The following is a 25,036-nucleotide window of genomic DNA, read 5'->3' on the forward strand; positions in this document are numbered from 1 at the left end:
TCAGTTTCCCCCGTGTGCTCAGCAGAGCGAGGCGGGACAGCCCAGGCCAGGCGCAGGGCAGCGAGGCCTGGGCACCCGCGGCCCGGCATGGCCTCCAGCCCCCTCCCCAGCACGCCGGAGCTGCCGGCTGCGGTGAGGCCCAGCCACCGGCATGTGCTCAGCCCAGAGGAATGTGCCAAATCACTCCCAGATGTGCGCGGCGGCCAGCCCACCACCCCCTCCGTGGCCCACCGGGGCGGCCGCCGGGCACCGGGGACCCCACCGTGGGGCTGCCCTGGGGCTAAACCCACTGCCATCTGGATGCGCTGCCGTCCGGCTGCAGGGCCCGGCCTGTGCCGCGGCATCGAGGTGCCGAGGCCCGGCAGGGCACGGACAGCGGAGCGGGCAGGACAGCGGGGTGCTGGGGTGCAGACGGGCGGTGCCGGCGGGACAGGGCTGCGTCCCCGGTGTCCCCATCCCGCCGAGGCCACTCAGCCCTCACCCCGCACGGGGCCCAGTGCCGGCGCGGCGGGGTCGTGCGGGGTCCTGCCCTGCACCCCCGGCCCCGGTGCCTGGCAGGAACGCAGCTGAGCGGAAAGGGGCTGTCAGATGGAATCTGGGTGCCGGCGGTGACGGCGCGGCGGGAGGGGGCCGTGCCCGCCACGTGGCCGCTTATGTAAGGAGAGTGCAAGGGAGGACAGGGAGGCTGCCGGGGCGCCGGGGACACAGCCGAGGGGACACCGGGCCCCCACCGTGCACACGAGGGCGGGCGCGCGGCTGGACACGCACACCGCGGGCTGCTCGCGGTGCGGCCGGGCGCTGCCCAGCCCCGTGGGCACAGCACGTGTGTGCCGGAGCAAGGGGACACGGGCACATGTGTGCCGGAGCAGGGGGATGGACCCTCGCTGGCCCTTCAGCCTCCCGGTGCTGCCGCTGCACCGGCTGTCGGCCGCGGTGCCAGGTCGGGCATCCCGGGGTATCCCGAGGTGTCCTGCGGCCAGTGCAGCATCCTGGAGCCACGGTGTTCCCGCCACGGCGCTGCCAGCCCCTCACCAAACGGTGATGAACGGCTCCGGCGGGAGCTCCAGCACCCGCACGGCTGAATCCGTCTGCGCTATCGATTTTTCATCCACTGCGGCAGAGAGCGGAGCCGGGGCCGGCGTGGCCATGGGCACCCCGGAGGGCTGGCACGGCAAGGGGAGCCGCGTTCCCACACCGCGGGGCCATGTCCCCCCGTGCCACCCTGCTGTCCCCGTCCCCACTGCGCAGCCAGGCTGCCCTGGAGACACTGCCAGGACCGGGGACCCTCCGGCCTCACCGAAGGATGCCCGGCATGGCCGGTCAGACTCAGGGATGGGGGACCCCCCCGTGCCCTGCCTGCACCTGCCTGTGCAGGCAGCATCTTGCCCAGCACCACAGTGGGCATGGAGGGGGGGGTGGGTCAGGGACCGGAGCAGCGGAGGGATGTGGGGAGCAGGGGCACAACCGCGTCTGCCCGCGTCACCGCCGCGTCACTGCGGTCACACACACGCTGCCAGCCGCTTCCTTCCACCCACCGTCACCATGTGCCACGTCTCCATGCCGTGGCGCCGTGTCACAGGCGTGGGGCCGGCACAGGGCAGGATGAGGGGCGGGGGGCTGCAGGGACACCCCAGGCAGCCCGTGCCCGGCCCAGTGGGTCACAATGCCAGTTCCTGCTCAGCCCCGTGGCCCGGTGATGGGTGGCAGGGCCACGGTCCCCGCTCAGCCCCGTGGTGTGGAGAGGGGGGCAGGGACAGGGTCCCCCTCAGCCCCCCAGCACGGCGAGGGAGCAGGGACGTGGAGCGGAGCGGGCGCAGCCCGGCCTGAACCTGCCGCCCCCCCCCCGTGCCGCTGCACATGTCCGACACATGGCAGATCCGGCTATAAATAGCCCCGTGGCAGCGATCGGCTGAGCCGTGCTTGGGGCCTGGTGGGGGCCGCTGCCCGTCCCCCTGGTTTCCCCACAATGAACAGGGCTGGCCCTGTCCCCCGGGTGTCCTGGGGCAGTGCCACCACCTGCCAAAACTGGGGGTGGGCAGGTGGGGCTGCACCGGGACGCCCAGTGCGACGGTGGCATCCGGCGGCCTGGCCCGGCTCCGCTCTGGCGCTGGGTGCCCAGGGCAGGGGCACAGCCAACGTCCCCACGTCCTGCACCCCGCGGGGACCCCCCCAGCCACAGGGCCAGGGGAAACTGAGGCACGACGAGGACCCAGGCACACACCCCACACCCCATCCCCAGCTGGGAGATGCCGAGGGGGCAGCTGGGGGGCCTGGGGGTCAGGGGGCTGGAGGTGGGATGCGATGGCCGGACACGGGGCACCCACGGAGCCCCAGCCCCTCCCCGCTCCCCCGCCTGCCTGGGGCCCCCCCACCCGGGGAAGCTGCAAAATTAGGTCAAAGCGTCTATTATTTAACACAAGCTGAGGAGCAGGGGCCAGGAGCTGGGGGGGGGGAAGCTGCAGCCCAGGAGAGGAGCTGGGGGGGGGATGACAGGGGCAGACCCCCACAGGCCTGGGGGGGGGGGGGGGGGGGTGTCGGGGAGAGGCAGGAGCCAGCGCTGAACCAGAACAACTTTATTAATGCCAGGAGATAAAGGGGCCCCCCCGCCCCCCCACCAGGCACAGCCTGGAGCTGCGCATGCCATGCGCCCCCTCCTCTGCCGGCACCGGGACCCTCCTTCATGGAGCCGGGGGCTTGACGGGGACCCGGAAGGCTCCGAACAAGCCGGGAGCAAACGCGTCCGTGGCTCATTGCTGGGAGCAATGCCGGGTCCCCCCCCCTGTGCTGGGGTGGGAGCGGGGCTGGGAGCACCCACCGTCCACAGCCATTGCTGCAAAGGGGCTCTGGCAGGTGCCAGCCCCCCACCTCAGCTCAAAAAAACCCCAATAAAATAAAATAAAATTAAAATAATAAAACTGCCCCAGACGGAAGGCCCCAGGGCAGGACTCAACAAACGGCGGCAGAGGCCCCTGGGAGCATTTCCCTGCTCCCACCACGGCCTGGCCAAACCACGCACGTGCCGAAATCCCACTCGGGGCAGCGTCTGCCCGACCCGTGCCGAGGGGCCGGGGGGTGTGTGTGTGGGGGGGGGGCTAGCGCAGCCCTTGGGCCAGGATGCTGCCCACCAGTGCCGCATCCTGCAGCGCGTGCTCCACCGCCGCCTCCTCCATCTTCAGGGAGACCTAAGGGAGAGACGAGAGCAGCTCAGCACCGCGCTGCCGGATCCTGCCGCGCTGCCGGACTCTGCCGCGCTGCCGGACCTCGCGGTACCTTGGCCAGCCGGGCCTCCTTGGCCTTCTTCAGCTCGAGGATGCCGTGGGACTCGAGCAGGGCGATGAGGGACAGGCACTCAGCCTGGTCGACGGCAGGGAGCTGCTGCTGCCGGCAGACCTGGCTGTAGGTGTCGTGGAGCTGCGGAAGGCAGGGCGGGCGTTACACCGCAGCACTGCGCCCAAGGGAAACCCTGGGGACACCCGCCCGCTCCCCAAATCCACCCCCGAGAGGGTCCCACCGCCACTCACCTTCCCCAGAGTCACCTCCCGGGCGCGCAGGTGCCGGGCGAGCAGCAGCAGGGAGCAGAGCAGCACCTTCTGCTGCAGCGGGAAGGCGTCCCGGGTCCCCCGGCCCCCCGCTGCCAGCCGGTCCCCAAACACCTCCGAGATCACACGGGAGACGTGCAGGAGCCCCACGCGTTTGGGGACGGGGGATGCCGGGGAGTCACCTGTGGGACAGACAGGGCTGCAGGGGATCTTAGGAGGGGCGGGTGGCAGCACAGAGCAGGTGCCCCAGAAAGGGACCCCGGACCCCCCATCGAGGCCAGCCCGGAGGTGTCCCCCCCCCAGGATTTTGGCTTTGGTGTGGCAGCCGGCAGCAGGTACTCACCACCAGGCAGCGGCTTGAGCAGGGTCTGGCTCCGCACCTCCAGCTCCACCACCTCCACGGCACGCCTGGGGAGAGACAGCCCTGAGCGCCGGGCAGAGCGGCTGCCCCGGCACAGGGAAGCCACGTGGGGCTCGTGGGGCCCACGCTGGCCCCGGTACCGCTGGGTTTCGGGGCAGGCGCTGACCTGCAGATGTCCAGGGCCTTGCGAGCATCACCGGAGACCGCAGAGACCTTGCGGGCGCAGAACTGGAGCGCGGCAGCATCCAGGACAGGGTCACCGGCCACCTGCAGAGGCACCATGCGCCATCAGCGCTGCCACCTGCGTGAGCAGAGACACCCCCACACACCCCCCGTGTCCCCCCCATGTCCCCACCTGCCCCAGCCGCTCCTGCAGGATGGTGGTGAGCTGATCCCTGGTGTAGGGCGGGAAGTGCAGCAGCCGGGGGCTGCCGGCCGGCCGGGCACCGAGCCTGGCCAGGCTGCGGTCTGTCAGGTCCAGCGCGTTGGCCAAGCCTGCGGGCACAGCGGGGTGAGGAGCGGAGGGAGGACCAGGCTGCGCCCCAAGTAGGGAGCAGGTGGGCAGGAGGGGGGTGCAAGGGCAAACCCCCATCTGCCCCCCAAAAATAGGGAGGGTCCCCGGGGTGGGCAGTGCCACCGCACTTACCCACGAGGACAAGCCTGGAGCCGGGCAGCCGCGGCCACTCGAAGAGGGTGTAGAGCACGTCCTGCCCCTTGCTCTCCAGCTGGTCCAGCTCATCCAGCACCAGCAGGCTGCGGGGGGGCAGGGGGGAAGCCTGGGTCAGCCCTGGTGCCGGGGAAGGGGAAACCTGCCCACCACCCCCGTAGCTCACTTGTGGCACGCCGAGCAGGGAGAGCCGCTGCCGGGGCCACCTCTCCCGGCTGGCCACGCTTGGGGTGTCAAGGGGGGACCCCCATGCCGCCCCCCTGCCCCCAGACAGGGAACTCACACCATGGGCCCCCGGGCCGTCAGCTGCTTCTCCAGCCTCCGCACACCCTCCCGGCCGGCGGCTGTGGGCAGGCCCAGCTGCTGCGCCACGGCAGGGAAGACGCCCTGCGGGCTGCTCAGCGACATGCAGTTCAGGACGATGGTTTTGCTCCCGGCGAGCTCATCCTGCCGGGGATGGGAGCATTAGACCGCTGGCCACCCACTGCCATCCCCCCCCCCCGCCAAGCTTGGCTCTTGCTTCTCCTGCCAGTCCCCCCACCTTTCCCTGCCACTCTGCTCCACCAGCACCCCCAAAACGGGAGCCCTGGCTGCAGCACACCTTGCAGTCGAGCAGGACGCGGCTCACACAGGCCGTTTTCCCCGTCCCGGGGGCTCCAGAGATGTAGAGGCTGCCGGGCCGGCGCCCGCAGACATGGTCCAGCAGGAACTGCCGGATGATGCCGGTCTCCTTCTCCCTGGCATGGAGGCGGTCGGGCACAGCCGCATGCAGCACCCGCTTTGCCTGCTGGTAGTGGGTACCTGCGCCGGGGAGGGAGAGGGCTCAGGGGGGGCTGCAGAGCCGACAGGAGCCCGTCCCCCTCCCCGACCGTGCTCACCTTCCTGCCGGAAGAGCCGGGTGCGGGCAGGCTGCCCGCCAAGCCCCGAGCTCCGGGGGGTCTCCTGCCTCTCGCGCCGCAGGGACGGCCCCGGGCTGCTGGGTTTCTCAGGGGAGGCTGGGGGGTCCCCGAAGAGCAAGCGGCGCCCCTGGTTCTCCTTGCTGCGTTTGGCCGGGGAGCAGGGCTGGGTGCGGGGGACGTTGCAGAGGTTGTCGTCACCTGCGGGGCAGACGTGTCAGCGGAGCGGCCGAACGCGCGGGCCAGACCCTGGGGATCTCGCGGTCCGTTTGTATGTGAGCAAGAGGCCGTTCGTAACACGGCGTCACTCTGCCCGGGGGGAGGCTTCGCCCTTCAGCCCCCCCCCCCCAGGGACCCACGGGAGCAGCTTTTCCTCCCGAAACCGGGGGAAGCCACAAACGCAGCTGCGTGAGGGACGGGACGGAGCGGGGTCCGTCCGCCTGCCCCAGCCCCGCCAGGGTGAGGTCTCGGCCCCGCAGCAGTTTTCGGGAAAGGGATGCCCCGGCCCCCCCCCCCTTTCCCGGGGGTTCCCAGAGAGGGGGCAGCTGGGGAAGGGGAGGGGGGGGGACGCTCACCCAGGCGCTTGCGGGGACTCAGGGGCAGCACGTTGGTGGAGGCTGAGCGTGTGACGGGGGCCGCCCGGCCGGGCTCGGCGGGGCCCGAGGCCCTGGGGCAGGGTGAGAGCCGCAGGGCGGTGGGGCCGTTCTTGGCCGGGGGGGCGGCGAGGCGGCGGGCGCTCCTCCTGCGGGGGAAGCCGATGGTGGGCTGGTGCTGCGAGCTGCTGCTGGCCATGGCGGGGTGGGGGGGTGTCTGCGGATGGAGGGGGGACACCGGTCAGGAGGGGGGACACCGGTCGGGAGGGGGGACCCCCAGCCCCGCGCCTCTCGGCCGCCCCTGCCCCCCCCCCCCGCCATATCACCCCTTCTCTGCCCCCCCAGCCCACATCTCCGCTCCCATTACCCCCCAACACCCACCGGCACGGCACAGCCCGGCTCCCCCGATCCCCCCCCGCGCCCCGTGTCCCCCCCCCCCCGGCCACCGACCTTCTCGCGCCAACTCAGCCCCAGCTCCGCACTTCCCGCCACCAGGCCGAGCAGGCCCCGCCCCCGTCGTCCCATTGGCTGCTTCGCCAGCCGCCTCCACCAATCGTAAGGTCCCGCGCCAAGCTCCGTGGCCGGAGGAGGGGGCCGCTGCCGAGCAGCCAATAAACGACGCCGCGCGGGGCCCGCCGGGAGATGTAGTGCGCGGGGCATTCTGGGAGTTGTAGTCTACGCTCCCAGTGCCCCCAATCCTGCCCCCCCCCCCCCCCCCCGGTTCCTCCCAGTACCAGCCTCAATGCAGGGAGAGCACCCTGGCCCCCAAAAAGAGGGGAGGGGGCCCTGGAAGGGCACAGAGCACCCCGGGTGGGGGGGGGGGCACAGAGCACCCCTAGGGACCCCCCTCTGCTTCCCCAGCCACCCCCCAGCCAGCGCCCGTGAAGAGACATGTATCTTTATTACTTTTATTTAAACGCGATTTCAAGCTCCTTGGTTTTTATCCCATTTGTTCCCTCTGAAAACAGCCCCTCACTCCCCGGGAGGGGCAGCCAGCGCTCAGGAGAACCTTTTTTCACCTTTATTTAAACCAAAAGGCAGCGCTGGGGAGGAGTCGGGGGGGGGGGGGGGCCCTCATCTTCCAGAGAAACCCACCCCACGCCTCCCTCACCCCAACCCCCACAGGAAAAGTTTCCATCTTGTAGAAAAAAAAAACAAAACTCAAAAAACCCAAAAAAAACCCAACCAACCAACCCAAAACACCCCAAAACAAACCCCAAAACAGTTAGAGGGGAGGGTTTAGTACAGCCGCAGCGAGCCCGCTGTCCTCCTGCAGTACAAGCTTTTTACAACGTACAAAATAGATCAGTAACTACGGTTAATGTCCAGCCCACCCCGGTACTGTGAGTAAATACAGAGAAACCAGCCCGGTACCAACAGTCGGACAGGGTAGTGCGTAAGGCAAAAACGTCAGGCGGAAGCGGGCGGTGCGGGGGACGCAGCCCCAGGTCCCTGCCCACGCTCCCCCCCTTCTGCAAGAAACAGAAGGCCCCCCCCCCCCCCGGTAACAACATTCCCCAGCTTCCTCCACGGATAATTAGTGTTTAAAATGGTCTAGTTTGGTAATTTAGCGTTAAAACCCAGGCTGCCACCACCGGGCACCTCCTCACCCCATCAAAACCCAGCGGTGTGAAAAGCTGTGGGCTGCAGTGATTTTGGGGTGCCATGGGGGATGAGGGCCCCCCCCGCTGCTGGGGTCCCCCTGGATGGTCCCGCTCACCTCCCCCTTCCCGCTCCTCCACTGGCTCCTGTGCAAAAAAAGCAAATCGGCTGTGCAGGGGTAACGAGGCTCTGCCGGCCCATCGCTGCTCCCCCTCGCTCCGCCGCCGGCACAGCCGGTGATGACGCAGCGTGTCCATCTCCCGCCGTACCCCAGCTCCTCTCCGAGTCCTCGTTCCACCCCGGCCCCCAGAAATCGGGCACTGAACCACCTCCGGTCCCCACAACCGGCCACACACGGCTCGGCATCCGCCCCAAGTCTTCGTGCCCAGCTCCCAAGGCTGCGGCTGGACGTGCGGTTCCCGGCCCGACCCGGGATTTACGACGAGCGAGGAGGAAAGGATCCATCCGGGTTTGCCAGCGAGGTCGGCGAGTCCCGGGGGAAGATGCATAGATGAGGGTGGGCTGGTGGACAGAGCTGGGCTGGGGGGGAATCTGCTCGTCCTGGTGCAGCTGGGAAAACCAAAGACGGTGGGAGATTCTCATGCAGGATCCTGGGGGGCAGGGAAGCAGGGAGGGTCCGTCTGAGGGAGGGGAAGGTCCGTGTCTCTGCTCAGGAACAATCTGCCTGCGCAGCCCGCTTTCACCTGGGGATGGGGGGCAGAGGGGGGGCCCCACGTGTAGCTGCAAGATAAGAAAGTCCATTGAAACCAGAACCCACGGGGAGACGGCTGACATGGCATGCCCCGTGCTGCTGGCACAGACCAGATCGGCTGCTTCCCGGCCACCAGCACCAGTTCAGAGGATCGCTGTACCGGTGCTCCGCAGAGCGGGATCCGGCACGGCAGCTTTCCCTCCTCTGTACCCCCACACCAGCTCCCGCTCCCCCCCCCCCGCCTCATATCCCTGCAGAGATCTGGAGCCTGGGATTTGCGACTCGAACCACCCGCTGCAGCACGCATGGAAAGCTCAGGGCTTTTCAAATCCACATTAAACATTCATTGCTCTAAAAATAAACGAGCATCCCATTCTCCCCGGAGTCTCCTCTGGGATCCGCAGGGCTGACGCGCAGCAGCGGTGCAGCAAGGGCACTTTGTGCTGTGCCAGCAGCGTCGGGTCCAAGTGCCGCCGCTCGGGGCCCCGCGGTTTGGCCCATCCCAGGACATGTGGGGGCTCTTTACTCCCCCCTGCCCAACACCAGCGTCAGCTGCAGGGCCGGCTGCTGCGGTCCTTTTGTAACTGCTCCAGCGCCAAAGGCCCCGAGCCGGGCAGGAACAAGCCCCGCGGCGTTTCTCTGCACGAGCTCAGCAGGCAAAAAGAGGGGACAGGCGGGATGGGGCACCCGCACAGCCCCAATCCTGAGGGCTGGAGGCCTTCGGCACACCAGAGAGTGCGTGCAGGCCCCGGGGCAACGCTGCTGCCCAGAGGAGGACATGGATCACAGCCTAGAGTGACTCACGCCAGCCCCTGCACACTCCACCCTGAGCCCCAGAGCTGCCCCGCTGCGACCTCCTGCCACCCTCGAGAGCGCAGGAGGGGGAGCCAGGCCATGCAGGGCCGCGGGACACCTCCTCCTCCTCCTCCCTTACCTCTGTTTGTTTTGCTGGGGTAGATCCTCTGGAAGTATTTATATTCTTCTGGGGCTGGGAAGTCTTCAACAGGATGAAAGGAGTATTTGGATTCAAAGTCATCTGCAGAGAAGAGGGAAAACCGGGCAGGTCAGGGAGGGTGGCTCTGGGCGAGCACAGCTAAAGCCGAAGGGCTCGGCTCCACACCGGGGCTCCCCCCCAGCTCCAGCCTCGCCCGGGGCCCCACTCACCCAGGAATGCTCTGACAGTGGAGATGGAGTCCCGGTGCCCGTTCCGCACCGGCGGGGGTGGCGGTGGTGGCCCAGCTGGCGTCCTTGTGGGCGGTGGCGGTGGTTTCCCTCTGCTCGGGGGCTCGGCGGAACCGTGCAGTCTGTAGGGGGGCGGAGGCGGAGGGGCATCGCGCCCCCCGTTTCGCAGCATCGGTGGAGGGGGCGGCGGGGCTGCAAGGAGAGCTGGGTCAGCACCGGCGCGGCCCACCGCAGCCTGCCAAGGCACGGCATCCCCAGGGCAAACCCTCCCTCCAGCAGCAGCGCCAAGGACATCCTCTGAAGTAGCTTTCCAGGCCAGCTGCTGAGCCAGACCGCGCCAGCGGCCAGCACGGCTGGCCCAGGGATGCTCCTACGCGCGCCCAGAGGAGATTTCCTGCTCGCTCCCGACATCTGCTTTTCTCCTGTAAGTCACGGCGGAGGGGACCGGCCAGCCCGCTCCCTCCCCAGCCCGGTGGGGCTGCTCTGCCCCCCCCATGCTCCCAGCCTGCGGCCAGACCCAGGCCACTCTCTGCACAAGAGGGGATTCGAGGGGCAGCTACGAGCACACACGTGTGAGGGTTTGAGGGCAGCGGCTCTACATGGAGGCAAGGTGCTGCCTGTTGGGGCTGGGAAGCCACGTCTGCACTGCCACCAAGGTGGTGACAGGACCCACAGCCCCTCCAATCCACCTCTGGTTCCTGCCCAGCCTCCCACGGATGCACACCGGCAGTTCGTGCCCCTCATTAGGCTAATTACACACAGACTAACAGAGCAGATCCCCAGCCATAACTGAAAGGAGAGATTCTGGCAGGGCCAGAAGGACAGAGCGGCTTGGCAAGAGACCAGGCAGGAGCTGCGGTCTGGATGCGGAGCCCAGGAGCACACGGAAGGGGGCACAGGGACAAAGCCATCACCGCTCCCGACAGCAGGGACACACTCGTGCCCGGCTGTGTGCACAGGGGGAACAGCAAGCGGTTTTCACCGAGCCACCCTTTTGAAGGGTGGCTGACATCAAAACCCCCGCACCAGCAGCAACAGAGCCTTTACCGCCAGCTGTGCTCTGAACCACGCAGCACCAAAACCAGCCCAGAGAGGGGCAGGATGGTTCCCGGGGGCTGAGCGAGCGTGTCCGGCTGCACCGCCGAGGGAAAGGCTGCTCCCTGCTCTGCTGCAGCTTTTTGTCACCACCCCAGTGACATTTAGGAAGCTCAGGGGAGCAGCTGCAGCGTACGCGGCTCTGGCTCTGCCACGTTCTCACCTCCCCCCCCCCAGGAGGACACACCAACCTCACGGGCAGGAGCTGCCCAGCCGCAACCCACCGGCAACATCAGGCGTGAAGGGAGGTGGGTAAAGAGAAGACAGGACCAGGGACATGCATTGGACGTGACAGTCCAGCTACCGCCCCTGGCTCAACCTCTACGCCAACTGCCACGTGCAGGAGAAGCCTCGCTGTGCCCTGGTGCTGACTCTTCCCCCGGCATCTCCCACCAGCCCCCAAACACCCCGCGGGCAGGTGGCCGCGGCCTGACCCACCACGGCTGCGCCCCGGCATGAAGGAGCCAGGCCTGGCAGAACAAACGGTTCTTACCTGCTCCCCGGCTGGGGGGGTCTCTGGCCGGCGGAGGGGGGCGACTGCTCTGGAGAGATGGGGAGGCTGAAGCGGGCGGTGGCGGTGCCAGACCCCGCAAAGGGCCCGGGGTCTTCCTGTGTAAGGAGTTGTGTCTCTGTGGCAGCTCCGGGGCGGACTCGTTGATGGGGCTGGAAGGGCCGTTGGGGACACCGGGGGGTTGCCGATAAGGGGGAGGCGGGGGTGCGAGAGACTGGCCTTGAGCCCCTGACCCCGTTCGGATACTGACTGGGGAGGGAGGGGGTTTGATGGGTGGTGGGGCGGGGGGTCCGTCCCTGCTCACGGGCAGTCGCTGTCCTGGGGTGGGCGGCAGGGGCTTCTCCCGGTTGTAGGAAGACACCTTGGCACCGTGTGCCGGAGGGGGGGCGGGAGGCGCGGTGGCGCGGCGTCCCGGTGGGGGAGGCGGCGGGGCAGATGAGCTGTGCTTCATGCCAGTGCTGCCAGCAGTGTTGGGCCGGGAGAGGTCCGGCAGGGAGGGCCTCTGCGTGCGCGGCAGCTCCGGCGGCGAAGCCCGGCTGTTGTCGGCATCATCTTGAGGTCGGCTGTTGCTGGCTGGCACCGGGGGCCTGGGGGCCGCTGCTCTGGAGCCGGGGACTTGCAGGGTTTGCTTACCGGAGCTGTCTGCGGTGAAGGAAAGCAGAGTGACTAGCCAGGCACAGCGCAGGCTGGGAGTCGGCGAGAGCGACGTGCGGTGCTTCATCCCCGTGCCTGCGCTGAGCGCGGGGCAGCCTGCCCGCTCGGCCGAGGAGGGCCAGACCACGGGGAGCGCTGTCTGGCACAGGCAGGGAGCTGGCACCGCGCTCAGCCACACACGGCTCCTCTCTCACCACTGCTATTCGCTCTCTGGCTTGCTGGAAGGCAGGTTGCCACAGAAAATAGCAGAGAGAAATGTTCGGCAACACGTGACTACCAGGCCCTCCAAGGAGGTTTGTGTTGTGGGACGCTGTGGCACGGTAAGAGCACAGTTTGACCACGGCCACACGTGGGGTGCTGATTTGGGGTCCCTCTGCCTCTAACCAGTTGAAATCCCCAGGGAAACACGGCAAGATCCTCAACTCCCCTCCTGCTCAGGGACCTTCCTGGGGAAACCCCACGCAAACCGCAGTCAGATGGCCATTACCTGAGCTCTCCTTTGTTCCCACGGGTCTGAGCTTGGGCACACCGCCTTGGAAGAGGCCGCCCTTCGGCTGGATCACAGCTGAGCTAGAGCCGTAGCTGCCACCACCGCTGCCCTTGGGCTCTGAAAGGAGAGAAGCAGAGAGATTAAGCCTGGTATTATCAGCTCCTCCAACGAGGAGCCACTGGAAACCAGACGGGTGAGAGCCCAGGAGCCATCCTGAAGGGCACAGCAGCACCCAGGGCGGGGCTGAGCACCTCCTGGGTACTCACTCTCTAGTATTGGTGCGCTCCGGTCATTGATTTGTGTGACCTTCTTTAGCTTGGTCCCTTTGCAGATGTCCTGCAGGAGGGCCCCACGGCCCCGCTGCTCCTCTCGGCTCAGTTTCGGTGGCTCCGTGTTCGCCTGGAGACAAGAAGCAGCTCAGCAGGAGCTCACCTGTGCGCAGGGACATCCCACAGAGCAGGCACAGCCTGACTCCACCTTCCCACCCCTCTGCTGAGCCCAGAGGCACCCCCACCCCTGCAGCAGCCTTCTCCAGGGGGTCTCCTCCAGAGGGAACAGAGGGGCTGCCCCAGGGCGTTACATTGCTGTTCTACAGGGCGAGGTTGAGACCCTGTCCTACCCAAGGCACAGCTCAGTTACAGCCACGTGCGAGATCCCCTGCTCTCCCCCTCAGCCATCGTGGAGCAGAAGACACTAACGCAAAGAAAAGCCACATGGCAGCCCCTTCCATGTACAAATTCTGCTGCGAGGGAAACTGAGGCACAGCCCATGGGTCGCTCAAGGCTCTCGTAGGTCCAGAGACAGCACAGGGACCCCTGGCAAGTAGCACCACATGGAGACAGGCCCCCTCCCCACCCCACAGCCAGCCAGGCCAGAGAGAAGACCTCTACCTGACTGAAGGTGGGAGGTGGCGGGGGGCCAGGCGGCGGCGGCGGGGGAGGAGGGATCGGCATCCTGGCCCGGTTCCCAGCGGCTCCGGCTGCTCAGTGCTGGGGGCAAGCCTGGTCACTCATGCCTGCGGGAAGGGAGGAAGCGGTCAGAGACAGGAGGGGAAAGGCAGCGAGCTGGCCGTGGAGAAACATGGCCCTGGGCTAGTGTGCTAGTGCCCTGCGCCTGGAGGTCCCGTACGGGGCAGAGGCTGGGGCTGTTCTCTCCCAGCTGGCTCTAAAGGGCCACCTGGTTCTCCCAACAAGCTGGGGCAGCCAGCATGACCCCCCCCACTCCAAATCGCCAGGGTCCCCACCCCAGTGCAGAGCCCGCAGCTGAAACCCAGGACATTTTTCACGCAACCGCCTTGCTCGGCAGAGAAAACCCGGCCAAGCTAATCCTGCACCAACAATCCAGCTCCTTTATCTGCAGCCGGAGGCTGCTCACGTGGAAGTGTGACAGGAGCCCAAAGCCTACAGCCCATCAGCAGGCACTGCGGCCAGCCCTGGCACGCATCCCCAGCAGGCCCCTCCAGCCACGAACGCCGTTAAATCTGCTAGACGGATCACCGAGCAGAAGGCAGACGAAGCGGCGCAGTGCTGTCCTGTGGCTCGCACAAGGAGAGACACTCCCATCCCTGAACAGCCCTGACAGATAAAGCAGATTTTTCCAAACCGCTCGGATCCTACATCAATAACCTCCCAACACTCCAAAAGCTGTCCGTGTCCCGCACCCCACGCCATTTCCACAACTCCAAAGCCTTCCTTGAAGCTGTCCAAGCAGGCAGCAAAACAAGCCTTCCCAGCATTATCTGATTACACTTCGATCCAGCTCATCACAAGCCCGAAACGAATCCATCCTTGCACCGCAGCTTACCCAGAATGGCTCCCAGCCCACGGAGTGCTTCGCCGGCAGAGCTCCGCAAAGCCCAGCGGCTCCGGTTGGCACCGAAGACTGAGCATGGAGGAAACGGGACAGGAAGAGGAGCCTGAATCACTGGGAGATCACAGGACAGGCCTCTGGTGAGCTCGTACCTCCGACAGCGGCGCATAGGTAGGGCTGTGCCGGCAGCACCGGCTCAGGGAATAGGAATGTGATGACTGGAGGCCTCACTCGCCACCCCGGGAGTTTCGGGTGCTCAGGGCAGACCGAGAGGCAGGGGATAAATGCCCCTCTCCAGGCCGCAGATGTCTTTGCCCCAGGAAAACCTGTTCCTTAACCACTGAAGGAGACCACAATGCCAACGCCAGGTAAGAACAGGAGTGTTTCACACCTGAAGTTTCCAACTTCTGATCCCTGACCTCCAGAGAGGTCACAGATAGATCCACCACAACAATGAAAGTTTCTTTACAACCCAGGTGCCCACGACCTTTGAAATGGTTTGTATCAGGTACTAAAACCCATCTCCCTTGAGACTCACCTTCGACTAGATAAACTACAATTTACTGATGTCACGGAGGCCAGAGTAAGACCAGGTCCATCCTCACGTGTCAGACATTCCCACTCCCTGTCACGGCAGAGGTCTGAGAACAGGAAAAACGGTCCAGCAGCATCGCTGCAATGCCAGCGGCTCCCCTGCCCTTGAGCAAACCACCAGCTCCCTGCGGTTCAGGAAAATAAATAAATAAACTGCCTTTTAATTAAAAGCAGCTCTTCTACCAAGTGAGAAACTCCCCGAGTCCAGACACCCTTCATTGGGAAGATGTTCCTTCCTCCATCTTCTGGTGTTTTCTAAGTCATTCGAGATCTCAAGTTCTCTGGCGGCACCGGCCACACCTCTGCAGAGCCGGAAACGGTGCGAGCTCGAACGTGCTGTGACTCAGTGGGTCCTCGTCCACCTCAACAGGGCAGCTGCCTTGCTCCTGACCCTCGGAAACGCACCTTCCCCTGACACGTACGGAGCTATTTTTCCTCCGGACAGAGCTCGAGACCTCGCAGAGAAGAGCCAACATCTGGCGATTCCTCCTTCAGCCTCACCAGTCCCACCAAGCCGGGACATTCAGCAGACTGGAACGAATCCCAGCAAACCCATTCGGCCTGCACCTTTCCCACCAAAGCAAGATCAGAGACGGCTCATAACGCGCTCGTCTGGGACCTGCCGGTGCTGCCAGGACGTGTTGCAACAGGAGCGCTTTTCCCCCGTGCTCCTTCCCACCCCGAAGCAGGATCGCAGGGCCGGGACGGCGCAAACTGCTGCCAGGGCAGAGCGTGACATCAGCGGGGGGACGGTGGGACGGTGTCGCGGCACGACCGGTGGGAGGGGACAGGCAGGAGAGCCCCGGCCTTGTTTGAACACCAGCAGCTGGAGGTAATTAGCAGAGATACAGCCGAGAAACGTGCCAGGTAATGAGACTCCTGACTCGGTCTCATGTGTCACAGGCCTGAGCCAGCACAGGAGCAGTGCCAGCACTGCGGGCCGTCACCTCCGCTCCCGACCCACGGGAACAGAAACACCCACATCACCTCCCCATTACACTCCTGCTCCAGCTGGTTACTCACAGTGTGACGTTTCCCACCCAGCTCTGCGCTTCGGGTCACAGGAGACCCTTCAGACGCCACCACAACAGGGACACACTGCCTCTCCGCAGGCGGACGGACGGACAGGGGTTTGTCGGCCGTCAGAAAACGAGTCAGCGCTACGTCTGCGAGGGAAGCACACCACTCCGGTCCCCCGCCGTTTGCCCTGCTGCCCACCACGTAAGCTCTGCATCAGGCAGAGCGACTAGGGACAATCCCACAGTGACATTACCTACCGTAAGCACAGCCGGGGAGGAGAGGGGTATTTCTACAAAGAAAACCATGAGTCATTATCTCCCCATATCTAATGTGCCCTTAAAACTAGCGTTGCACCGAAACCCGTGTTCAGATAAAGGCTCTGACCTAGAAGAGCGAGAGAGGAGGGGAGAGAAGAGTTTAAGCTAAAGCAGCTTGAGGATAAACTGGAGCTGAATTCCTGAGAAACAGGTCATTTTGTTTCAGCACACGGCCCCGTTCGGGTTGTGGATTAACAGCAAAGGTCACATTGAAAAACCAAAATCAAGAGGCATCGAACTCAGCACACGGCGGCTGCTGATCATTTCATACCATGAGAAAAGCCGAAATCTCTGGGTGGGAACACTGGAGCAATGTGTGTCTGTCTTTAAAAGAAAACCTAGATCTTTAATGTTCGTGAAGATAGACACAGCTGATAAAAGATTAGGGAGACACAAATTAAATCCTCCAGGGAAAAAAAGGGGGGGGGGGTTCTCCCAGCAATGCTTACCACCCCTTAATGTCTGGCGTATGCCTTACGGAAACCATGCCCTTTAAACAATGCCGCTCCGACAGCCGACTTCTCTGCATTTCTTCTCCTTTGTTCTTCGTTACCAGGGATCCTTTCACCAAGCCAGATCTGAGCCTTTGAGAGCTCCATATGCCACGGCGGCAGCTCACTGCGCTTGCAGGGAAAGTGGTTTGAAAGACCTGAATCGGGGCAGCGAGAGAGACACCCACTAGATCAAAGCGCAGAGGAGAGCTCATCTTCGGTTAAGCCAGGAGGGGCAGGTTTGCACGTTAGCTTTCCTTTTAAAATAAAAAACAAAAACCGAGAAAGCTGTGAGAAAACCAGGAGGAAGACGACGTGTGAAAAGCTGTCACTTTGGAGGAGAGAGAGTTCACCCAAATCGAGGTGACCCCATGGAAAGCAGCTTCCAGAGCTGCGGCTCGGCAGCCACGCTGGACCCCACCATCACCGCAGCACTGACGTCGGGGCAGTCCTCCGACGTTTCAAATCAGGCTTCCCCTGCCAACCTTGGGTTCAAAACACTATTAAAAACCAAGAATGTTACACTCGGTGGTGTCCCTCTCCTGTAAAACGGCCAAATTAGCCAGATCTGGCCTGGACAGGACTACATGCCGTGTTTTTCAGACATTTTTCAAGTCCCCATTTGCCATGAAGGGAAATGAAATGCCTTCTCCAGCAAGCAGCCCTGGATTCTGCTCATCCCTTGGGGGGGGGGGGGTGTTTGCTTTTTTAGCAGGACAGGCAGCAGTGACCTTCAGACGCCGTAAGCGCGTTTCCTCACTTTTCAGGGGGATTTGGGCGCCGTGGTGGATTTGTATTTCACAGCTAGGCTTGCTGCCGCGGCGAGCCTGCATTTGCAAACCCGAGATGAAGCGCTTCATCCTCAGGGAGGCACTGGCTTTGAACTGCAGATCAAGAGGAATTTCCAGCCCTCTGATGTCGGCTGCAGAATGCGGCTGCACCGGTTTGGGGACGATTTCCAAGGCTGGACCTCTCAAACACCCTCCCTCCCGCCCCCGCCTTGCAGGGAGCCTTTATCTTCCACCTCTTCCCATCCAAACCCTCAGTTCCTCATTAGCCTGAGCGCAGCCCTTCCAAATTCAGAGCTTGTCCTCCGAAGCCTGACATTTCTGCCCGTTCCTGAGGAGTGAGGGCTTCGGCAGCACTGAAGATGCGACATAAATAATTTATCCTGAAAGACAGCCATCACAGGATTTAAGGTCATTCAGGCTTTTAAAATCGTATCAGCATGCTTTAAGAGAGCGAGCTGCCATCTCGATTTGGAGCGTCTCAAAGAGCCGGTGCATCTCTGCGTGCAGACAGACAGACACACTCCAGCCCCGCGGGACTCAGACGTTCACTGTGAATTATTAACAACCCACGGTCACTGACAATGCATTTTTAACAAAACCCTGAACACAAAAAGTTTCTAATGCCTTGGGGCCAAATTCCGCAGACCTCGGTGGAGCCGCGGTGGCTTCCCCATCCCCAACCACGGGACCCCAGAGTCTGGCCGTCCTTTAGCAGCTTTCCACTGAGCTCAACTTGGTTCACTTGGCAGAGGAAACCTTTAATCAGGAGCAAGGAATTGTGTCCCGACATTGGGCTGCAGCAAAGGGAAGAGCAGGAAAAGCCCGTCCCAGGAGGGCCTGGAGACTTCCCTGCCTCTCCCCGTCCCATGTGCCAGGCGAGAAGGGAAAGGAAGCCGGGGAGGGAAAGGTGGCACATGAGGGGACCAGGCAGGAACCGCTCTGAACCGCTGCTCTCTCCGACGGACATCTCCGATTGTTCCAGGGGGAGGAAGCGGTGGGAGACACAGGGACTTCCCGACTGCTTTGACGGTGACCCGCGGCTGGGAATAGCGTGCTGCACAGCCCACACCTCACAGAGAACAATACACCACTGAATGGAAAGCAGCTCCTGAGCCTGCTGGTGTTAAGTGTTCAGATAAAAACACCTTTTTATCAACTGCCAACGATACACCGTCCCCTTCACCGTGGGTTCCAACACCGCCTGCGCATTTAGAGCAAACGAAGCCTGCATGCTGGAGCCAACAGAGCTGGGAGCTCCTCGAGGCACAAGAGGAAAAAGGAAAACATTGGTGGCCTCGGGAGCAGGACAGGGAGCAGAGAAGGGCTCCAGCCACCTCTGAGAGCCTTTAAAGCCCCCAGGCAGCACCAGGGCCCACTCAGGCCAGGCTCATTTAGAGGCAGACACTAACGAGCTCTATCTAAGGCTCTGCATGGCAGACCCGGCGCAGCATCAGTCTTTGGTCTCCACAGGCTGCAGCTGACACGCTACCAGCAAAGAGCAAGGAACGCCGAATGAACCCGCGGATCTTCCGACCATCACTCAAAATCGACAGCGTGCAAAGTTATCTGTAAAACAGCACCAGACGCTCCGCAGCGCAGAGCTTACGGCACCGGCAGCCTTACACGGGAGCAGGCAACAGTCTCCAGCTCCAGCCTGCCACCCTGAGTTGATGCCGTCAGCTGCCGCATTGTCTGCCGACGCAGGTCTGAGTCATGAGGCAGGGACAACAAAATGCCCAGATGAAACTCTGCCAAAAAAAGAACATTAATTGGACAGGACCCCGCTGAAGGCCACGCTTTCAAACCAAACCCCTGCACCAAGCTTTTCTCCCAGACTCACCCCAATATCTGAGCAGTTGGCAACAAGCCGACCCACCCTCTCGGCAGAAGCGATGCCAGGCTGACGTGAAGGTCTGACATTTCTGGGTCTTACTCCTCTGCTCCCCGAGAGAGGTGGCCCTGTCCCGGCACATGGGCCCAACGGGCAGCGTCCTCACAAGAGGTCACAGTGCCATGAGAGCGAACGGGCTGTGCTGGTGTTTTAGAGAAAAGCCAGTGGTCTGCCCAGTCCCCCAGCCCCTACCCGGAGAGTTCGGTTACAACCGTGGAAAAAAAAAAAAAAAATCCTGGTGAAAACCTGCGAGCTTTAAAATACCGTAGGACTGGCTCCAGCTTAAACCCCTGTACCAGCCTCCATCTGTGTTTAAATACTCAGCTTAAACACGCCTGAGACCCTGCAGCGGCCGCTCTCCCGCTCTCCCTGCAGTCCTTCGGCCCCTTCACTCAGCAACACAGCGCCCAGGGTGGGTTGGTCTCCCCTGGCCAGGGGCCTCCAGGACAGAAAGCCCCCCGTGCACCCCACCAGGGTCTCTCCCACCTCCCACCAGGCTTTGGGGAGGCTGAGGACAGAGATCTCCAGCTCTGGTGCCTTTTGCCACCCCTCTCCTGCAGGCCAGAGGCGCTGGGGCTCTGCCTGCTCACCAGCCTCCCGTGCCGACTCTTTTGCAAGAGCTGCTCCGAGCTCGGCTGTGGGAAGGAGCCCTGAAGGAGACGAGCTAGAGCCGGGCTGGATCGCGAGGTCTCCTGCTGTTCCACGAAACCTGGCCAAGTATTCTCAAGGTTTTCCTAGGCAAAGGCCAAGCAGAGATGCGCCGCTTCGCAATCCAGAATACATAGGGCAAGTAACCGAGGCAGAGTGCAAGTCGCTGGGTGCCGTCGGGAGGTGCCTGCTAGAAGGGCGCAGTCACTGCCGCAGAATAAAGTCACTCCGAACCACCCTAAAGCCGCAACGACTGTGCAGAAAGGAAGCAGCCACTTGGAAAACCATCACCGACTGCTTCTAAAAAATTTAATTGGCTAAAGAAATGCATCTTTCCTCTAACCAGGTTTGCACTCAGAGTCATTAGGAGAAAATTTACAAGCTACCATAGAATACCCAGCACTTAAGTGTTATTTTGGGACACGCGTATACACTTAATGTTTGTGCAAGACCCTAAAGCTACAGAAACCTTATAAACGGGGCTGATCCACGCTGCAGGATCGATAGGATGGCTTACGGCAAGCGGAGCCCTTGCTGGGACACGAGGCTGAAGGTGGCAAGGGCCCGGTGACAGCCGCAGCTGCGGGAGGTGTAAGAGCACGAAGGAAGCGCCTGTGTCAATGCCAAGGGGAAACCGAGCCAAGCCCCGTCAGAGCGAGTTCTCCGCGCAGTCAGATCCACACTCGGCCGCTTTTCAGGTCGGTAGGTGCCAAGAACACGCTGCAAATTTACAGCCGGCGCAGAGGGAGAAGAGGGCTTGGTTTGAGATGTGATCTAGTAACGGGGTGTGACAGACGGAGAGACTCAACGACGGGGTCAGATGGTCCTTGCAGGCGCAACCCCGTCACTCCCAGCTCCGGGCAAAGTCATCAGCACCCCCACGCCTGCAGGAGGAAACACCACTGGCCACACACAGAAGGTGCCCAGCTGCTTTGGCAAAAGCAGAGACAGGCCCTGGGCACAAGCAAGCGCCGTGTGCATTGCTGCGGGAGCACCATGGCAGCGGGTCAGACCTGACAAGGACACCGGAGTGCAGCAGCAGCACCGAATCCCAGCAGGCAGCATCCCGGGACGCAGGGCCCGGCACGACGCCCACATCTCCCCGTGGCCCAGACTGCCCGGGGGCCACGCTGTGAGCGAGCCCTGCCGAGCAGCATCTGCAACTTGCCTCACCTGCTCCCACTGGAAAGGGGAAAGTGGAGCTTCCTGCAAACCTCCGCACCCACTCGGCAGCTTCTCCCCTTTCCCCGTGAGCATCCCTCCAGAGCTGCCTCCGCCCCGGGGCTGCCAGAGGGAGAGTCTGCGCCCAGGGCACGGTGCTGCCGCGGCTCCAGCTGGTGCAGCCAGTCCTGTATAGCAGCAGGAATTTCTATGGTTGTGGTATTGCATGTGGGAGACACCAGAGGAAGGGAGTGGGGACAGGCCAAAGGAAACAAAGAGACGCCCAAGCCCCAGCACCACGCCAGGGCATGGAGCTCCATGGTGCTGCAAGAGACCCTGCAGCCGGTTTCAGCTCCCTGTACCGCAGCCCCCCGCCACCCTGAGGCCGGTGATGAAGAAGCCGGCGCAGCTCTAGAATAGACCGTTTTAATTTTTGAACCAACCTCATAACACCAAAGTGAGGGGCAAGCCCTGAGAGCAGTGCTCATTCCAGAGCTGCCCTGGCAAAGGCAGTGGGAGAAACCCAACACGCTCAGCCCCTCGTTAGAAGGGCACTTTCCGCCCCGCTCCCTCCTCCCACCTTTGCTTCCCAGCAGAAAGCTACTTCTTTGGCAGAGCAAACCTGCCTTCCTTCCAAGCAGCCAGATGTAAGTAAGTAGGTCAGACAAGGACCAGAGTGCCTCGACAACAGCACTTGAAAGCAAAGCAAAGCGGGAAGCGAGCCCTGACCTGGAACATGCCCCGTCACCTTGGCGCTGGCGGAGAGGGGGGGCCGGCCACGGAGGTAACACGTTAGGCAAGAGCAGAAAATCCCACAGCAGCAGAGCGGCACTCTGCACAGCGACTTTCGCGTCAGGGTCCAACACCCTGCGGCCGCAGCAGCTGAAAGCCTTGCACATCTGTGGCACCAGCCGGCCTGCCACGGTGCAGAACTGCAGACCTACATTTAGTGACAGAAACTAACTCAAACAGATCCAGTTCACTGGGAAGGGAGGGCAGCGGTGGTAAAGGTGGCACCGGTCAACTGCACTCCCTCTGTGCCACACTGACGTCTCGGCACCGGGCACGACGCGCGCTCCAGATGGCACCGGCTTGACACGGCAGGGCCAACAGTTCCCGTTTGTTCACGGCGGGACGAAGCCAAGCCCTCCCTCGCCACCCACGGCACAAAGAGGGGTCTGTGCTCCCACAGCCCCGGAGCGGCCATGGGAAACAGGCTCTGCCTTTGCATTCCAGCAACAGCGCGCAGCTGCAAGCAGCAGAGCTGCCATGCCGCTGCCTGGCAGCCCCCACCGGCGGGGAGCATGGCCACCGTCACATGAGGTGCAAAGAGGGGACGTCTCCCCAGGGGGGCTCAGCCGACGCAGCGGCGCCGAAACACTTTGGGGACATGACACACTCGATAAGCCGAGACAGGCTGGAATGAAGGCAGGCAGCCGAGCTGTGAAAAGCAGAGGACACGCTCGCCAGGTAGCTCTGCCCCGGCCAGCACGTCTGAGCCGGAGCCGGGCAGATTCACACCTCGTCTGCAAACCAAGCTGACTCCTTCGACAGCAGAGACAAGAGTCAGGTCAGAATAGATCCCCTCTGGCAGCCGACAGCAGGGCAGCGACACTCCACACAAGAGATCAGGCCAGAGCAACCCAGGCGGACACCCATCCGCAGCCAAGTCTGCCAAAGGTAAAACGAGGCCGATTTGGGATCACGGCACCTCTCCAAGGGCTCCTGCTCAGCCCAGCGTGCAGGCTGCGGTTCACTGAAATGACTTTCATGCAAAACCTCTGCCTCCACCTGGCCTGAGGACGCCGCTGCACCAGCTCCATTCCGCCTTCCCACTGGTCGGGGAGGGGCAGCAGCCCCCAGTCCATGTTTCGCCTGGACAGTAGGGTGGGGAAACCCAGAGCAGGGCAGTCACCGAGCGTTCAGTGCCCCACATCCACCCATTGGCCGAGGGTCAGGAGGCAGTTGGCATCTCCTCCCTCGACATCCCACCCCACAGGCCCCGGAAACACTGCCCAAGTCCAGGCAGGCGTGGGGGAGGACAGAGCCTGACCCCCTGCCCTTTCTCTACAGGGAGCAGCTGGAGCAGAGCCATGGTTAACAGCAACAGGGACTCAAGGTGAACCCCCCCAAAAAAAAATCCATCTCTGAGCAGTGCTTGGAGAATAAGTTGTTTCAGAGCACGCTGCGCAGCGGCGGGCTTGCTGGGCCTCTGCCCTGCACTGCCCCAAACGTACCCTGGCTGCTGCCTCCCCAGCTCTGGGCTCGCCGCAGCTTCTCCGTGACAGACCAAACACCAAAACAAGCACCATCTCAACGACAGCAGAGCCCTGGGGAGGGACAGCCTGGTGTCCAGGCACACCGGCGCACAGACACAGCCCACCTGCCGGGCTCATCCCTGTGCGGCACACGTACCCCGCAACCTGAACCCATCTGCGTCCCTCCCACATCATGGCCAAGGACATCAAGGCGCATCGGGAACCCTGTGAACAGAGAGCCGGGGTGGGTGAGAGCTGCTCTCTCAAGGGCAGGCAGGAGCCGGATCAATTCTGCTGAGTCTTCACGGGGGGAAAGGCTGCGGCTGCTCACACCACGGTGCCGCTGCTCTCCCTCTGTCCCAAAGGACACACAGAAAACAATCAGCTACTTATTTCGTTTGCTTACAACCAGGGCTCTGGAGGGGTCCGGCGTGTAAACCCGCAGCAGGAATTCAGTCCTCAAGGCCGGGGCACTGCCTGGGCAGGGACAGGCGCTACCGTACGGCTAAGTGGGTGGGGAGGGCCGGCGGACCGGGAGCACGCAGCCGCGGCCGTGTTTACCCGGAGCAGAAGGAAGAGCTCAGCCTCCACCGCGGCACTCACGGAACTTTGCTGCCCAGCCATATGTGCTCAGGTTTTCGTAGGCAGTGGCTGCTCGGGCCGCAGTTTGGTAGCGCCGGGCCCAGAGGAGCAACGCAGCCTCGGGGACCATGGGCCTGGCCTGGCCCCAGGAGCATCGTCCCCCCCAGGACGGCACAACCGGTCACCCGAACCTCCCATGGCAGCTGCCCGCACACGGACACGGAGCCCTCCCTGCTCCCCCAGGAGCATCGTTGGAGGGGGGCGAAGGGAGAAACGGGAACTTTCCCATCACACAGGGAGAAGCAGAGAGGGGAGAAGCTCTCCCCGGGATCCCCGCAGAGCCTCTTCTGCCAACACCCCTCTGGCACAGGGGCTCCCAGTTACACCAGTGCCTCCCTCGGGGACACACACACACACCCCCCAAACCTCCCGCGTCCCGGCGCAACCGTCCCTGCAGACGCCGCCGTGCCCATGCAGAGCCCAGCGTCCCCACGGCCACCCCCGTCTCACCGCGCCCCCACGGACCCACCGCAAGCCCCAAAGCGCCCACAGCACCCCCATCCTCCTGCACCCCGAAGGGCCCCATCGCACCCCCCCCCCCCCCCCCCCCCAAAACAGGCCCCACACAGCCCCCAGCCCCGCCGGCCCCGGGCTCCTCACAGGCCCAGCAAGCCCCTCTGCACCCCACACGCCCACCCCGAGCCACCGTACCCCACACAGAGACGCCACAGCCTCAGTCCCGGCTCCCGCAGGCCCCACGGCCCCCGGCCCGGTGCCCCCGCGCTCACCCGCGGCCTCCTCCCGCCGCACCCGGAAACGCGGCCCCGCGGCGCCGCCCGGCCTCCGGCCTCCAGCCGCCAAACAAAATGGCGGCCGCAGCCACTCTTGCGCCTGCGCTGCCTCGACCGGATGTGGGCGGGGCAGGGTGGGATGGCACGGCAGCGGAGCCATGTTAGGGAGGTCGGGCGGCCATGGTGGGAAGGGCTCTAGGAGCGAAGCGCTGCGCAGGGCCGCACGGAGCGCCATCTTGGGAAGGTCACCGCCGCGGCGGGAGAGCGTGGCTCCACGGGCGTCCAGAGGAGCGAGGGGGAGCGCGGCGGCGCCGGGGAGTGATTCTTTGCTACGGACCGAGGTGTCTCGGCGGGCCGGAGGTTCCGCGGCCGAGCCCGGCC

General features: G+C 63.8%; 2 protein-coding genes across 6 annotated transcripts; both read right to left on the minus strand.

Annotated features, from left to right (window-relative positions):
* Positions 1 to 2,558: 2,558 nt before the first annotated feature.
* Positions 2,559 to 6,601, minus strand: CDC6 (cell division cycle 6). Its single transcript, XM_075774927.1, has 12 exons — positions 6,507 to 6,601; positions 6,039 to 6,273; positions 5,446 to 5,664; positions 5,169 to 5,368; positions 4,851 to 5,014; positions 4,547 to 4,653; positions 4,256 to 4,395; positions 4,067 to 4,167; positions 3,883 to 3,947; positions 3,522 to 3,721; positions 3,271 to 3,411; positions 2,559 to 3,182 (listed from the first exon to the last, which is right to left on the minus strand). The coding sequence occupies exons 1-12, from the start codon at positions 6,579 to 6,581 to the stop codon at positions 3,093 to 3,095; spliced, it is 1,737 nt and encodes a 578-aa protein (XP_075631042.1). The 5' UTR covers positions 6,582 to 6,601; the 3' UTR covers positions 2,559 to 3,092.
* A 349-nt stretch (positions 6,602 to 6,950) lies between these two features.
* On the minus strand, positions 6,951 to 24,754 carry WIPF2 (WAS/WASL interacting protein family member 2). 5 transcript variants are annotated; one of them, XM_075774953.1, is made up of 8 exons: positions 24,653 to 24,754; positions 13,193 to 13,317; positions 12,569 to 12,701; positions 12,300 to 12,419; positions 11,141 to 11,800; positions 9,535 to 9,744; positions 9,305 to 9,406; positions 6,951 to 8,399 (listed from the first exon to the last, which is right to left on the minus strand). In XM_075774953.1, exons 2-8 carry the CDS (start codon positions 13,253 to 13,255, stop codon positions 8,359 to 8,361), a joined length of 1,329 nt encoding a protein of 442 aa, XP_075631068.1. In that variant the 5' UTR covers positions 13,256 to 13,317; positions 24,653 to 24,754; the 3' UTR covers positions 6,951 to 8,358. The 5 variants fall into 5 exon arrangements, with proteins under 5 accessions (XP_075631068.1, XP_075631072.1, XP_075631073.1 ...); XM_075774957.1 differs by having other exon boundaries at positions 13,193 to 13,337; positions 24,602 to 24,709; XM_075774958.1 differs by lacking the exon at positions 24,653 to 24,754 and adding an exon at positions 22,546 to 22,695.
* Between the last annotated feature and the right edge of the window lie 282 nt (positions 24,755 to 25,036).

This window comes from Balearica regulorum, chromosome 24 (genome assembly GCF_011004875.1).
Source record: "Balearica regulorum gibbericeps isolate bBalReg1 chromosome 24, bBalReg1.pri, whole genome shotgun sequence".
Lineage (NCBI taxonomy): Eukaryota > Metazoa > Chordata > Aves > Gruiformes > Gruidae > Balearica > Balearica regulorum.

What these genes read in the sequence shown, in the direction of transcription:
- CDC6 (XM_075774927.1), bottom strand. Translation starts at nt 6,581, where the DNA reads ATGGGACGACGGGGGCGGGGCCTGCTCGGCCTGGTGGCGGGAAGTGCG. An exon ending in GGCTGAGTTGGCGCGAGAAG is followed by an intron (nt 6,274 to 6,506) that starts GTCGGTGGCCGG and finishes CTCCATCCGCAG; the next exon opens with ACACCCCCCCACCCCGCCAT. An exon ending in CTCCAGGCTTGTCCTCGTGG is followed by an intron (nt 4,396 to 4,546) that starts GTAAGTGCGGTG and finishes CTGTGCCCGCAG; the next exon opens with GCTTGGCCAACGCGCTGGAC.
- WIPF2 (XM_075774953.1), bottom strand. Translation starts at nt 13,255, where the DNA reads ATGCCGATCCCTCCTCCCCCGCCGCCGCCGCCTGGCCCCCCGCCACCT. An exon ending in CACCTCCCACCTTCAGTCAG is followed by an intron (nt 12,702 to 13,192) that starts GTAGAGGTCTTC and finishes TCTTGTCTCCAG; the next exon opens with GCGAACACGGAGCCACCGAA. An exon ending in CACTGTCAGAGCATTCCTGG is followed by an intron (nt 9,407 to 9,534) that starts GTGAGTGGGGCC and finishes TCTTCTCTGCAG; the next exon opens with ATGACTTTGAATCCAAATAC.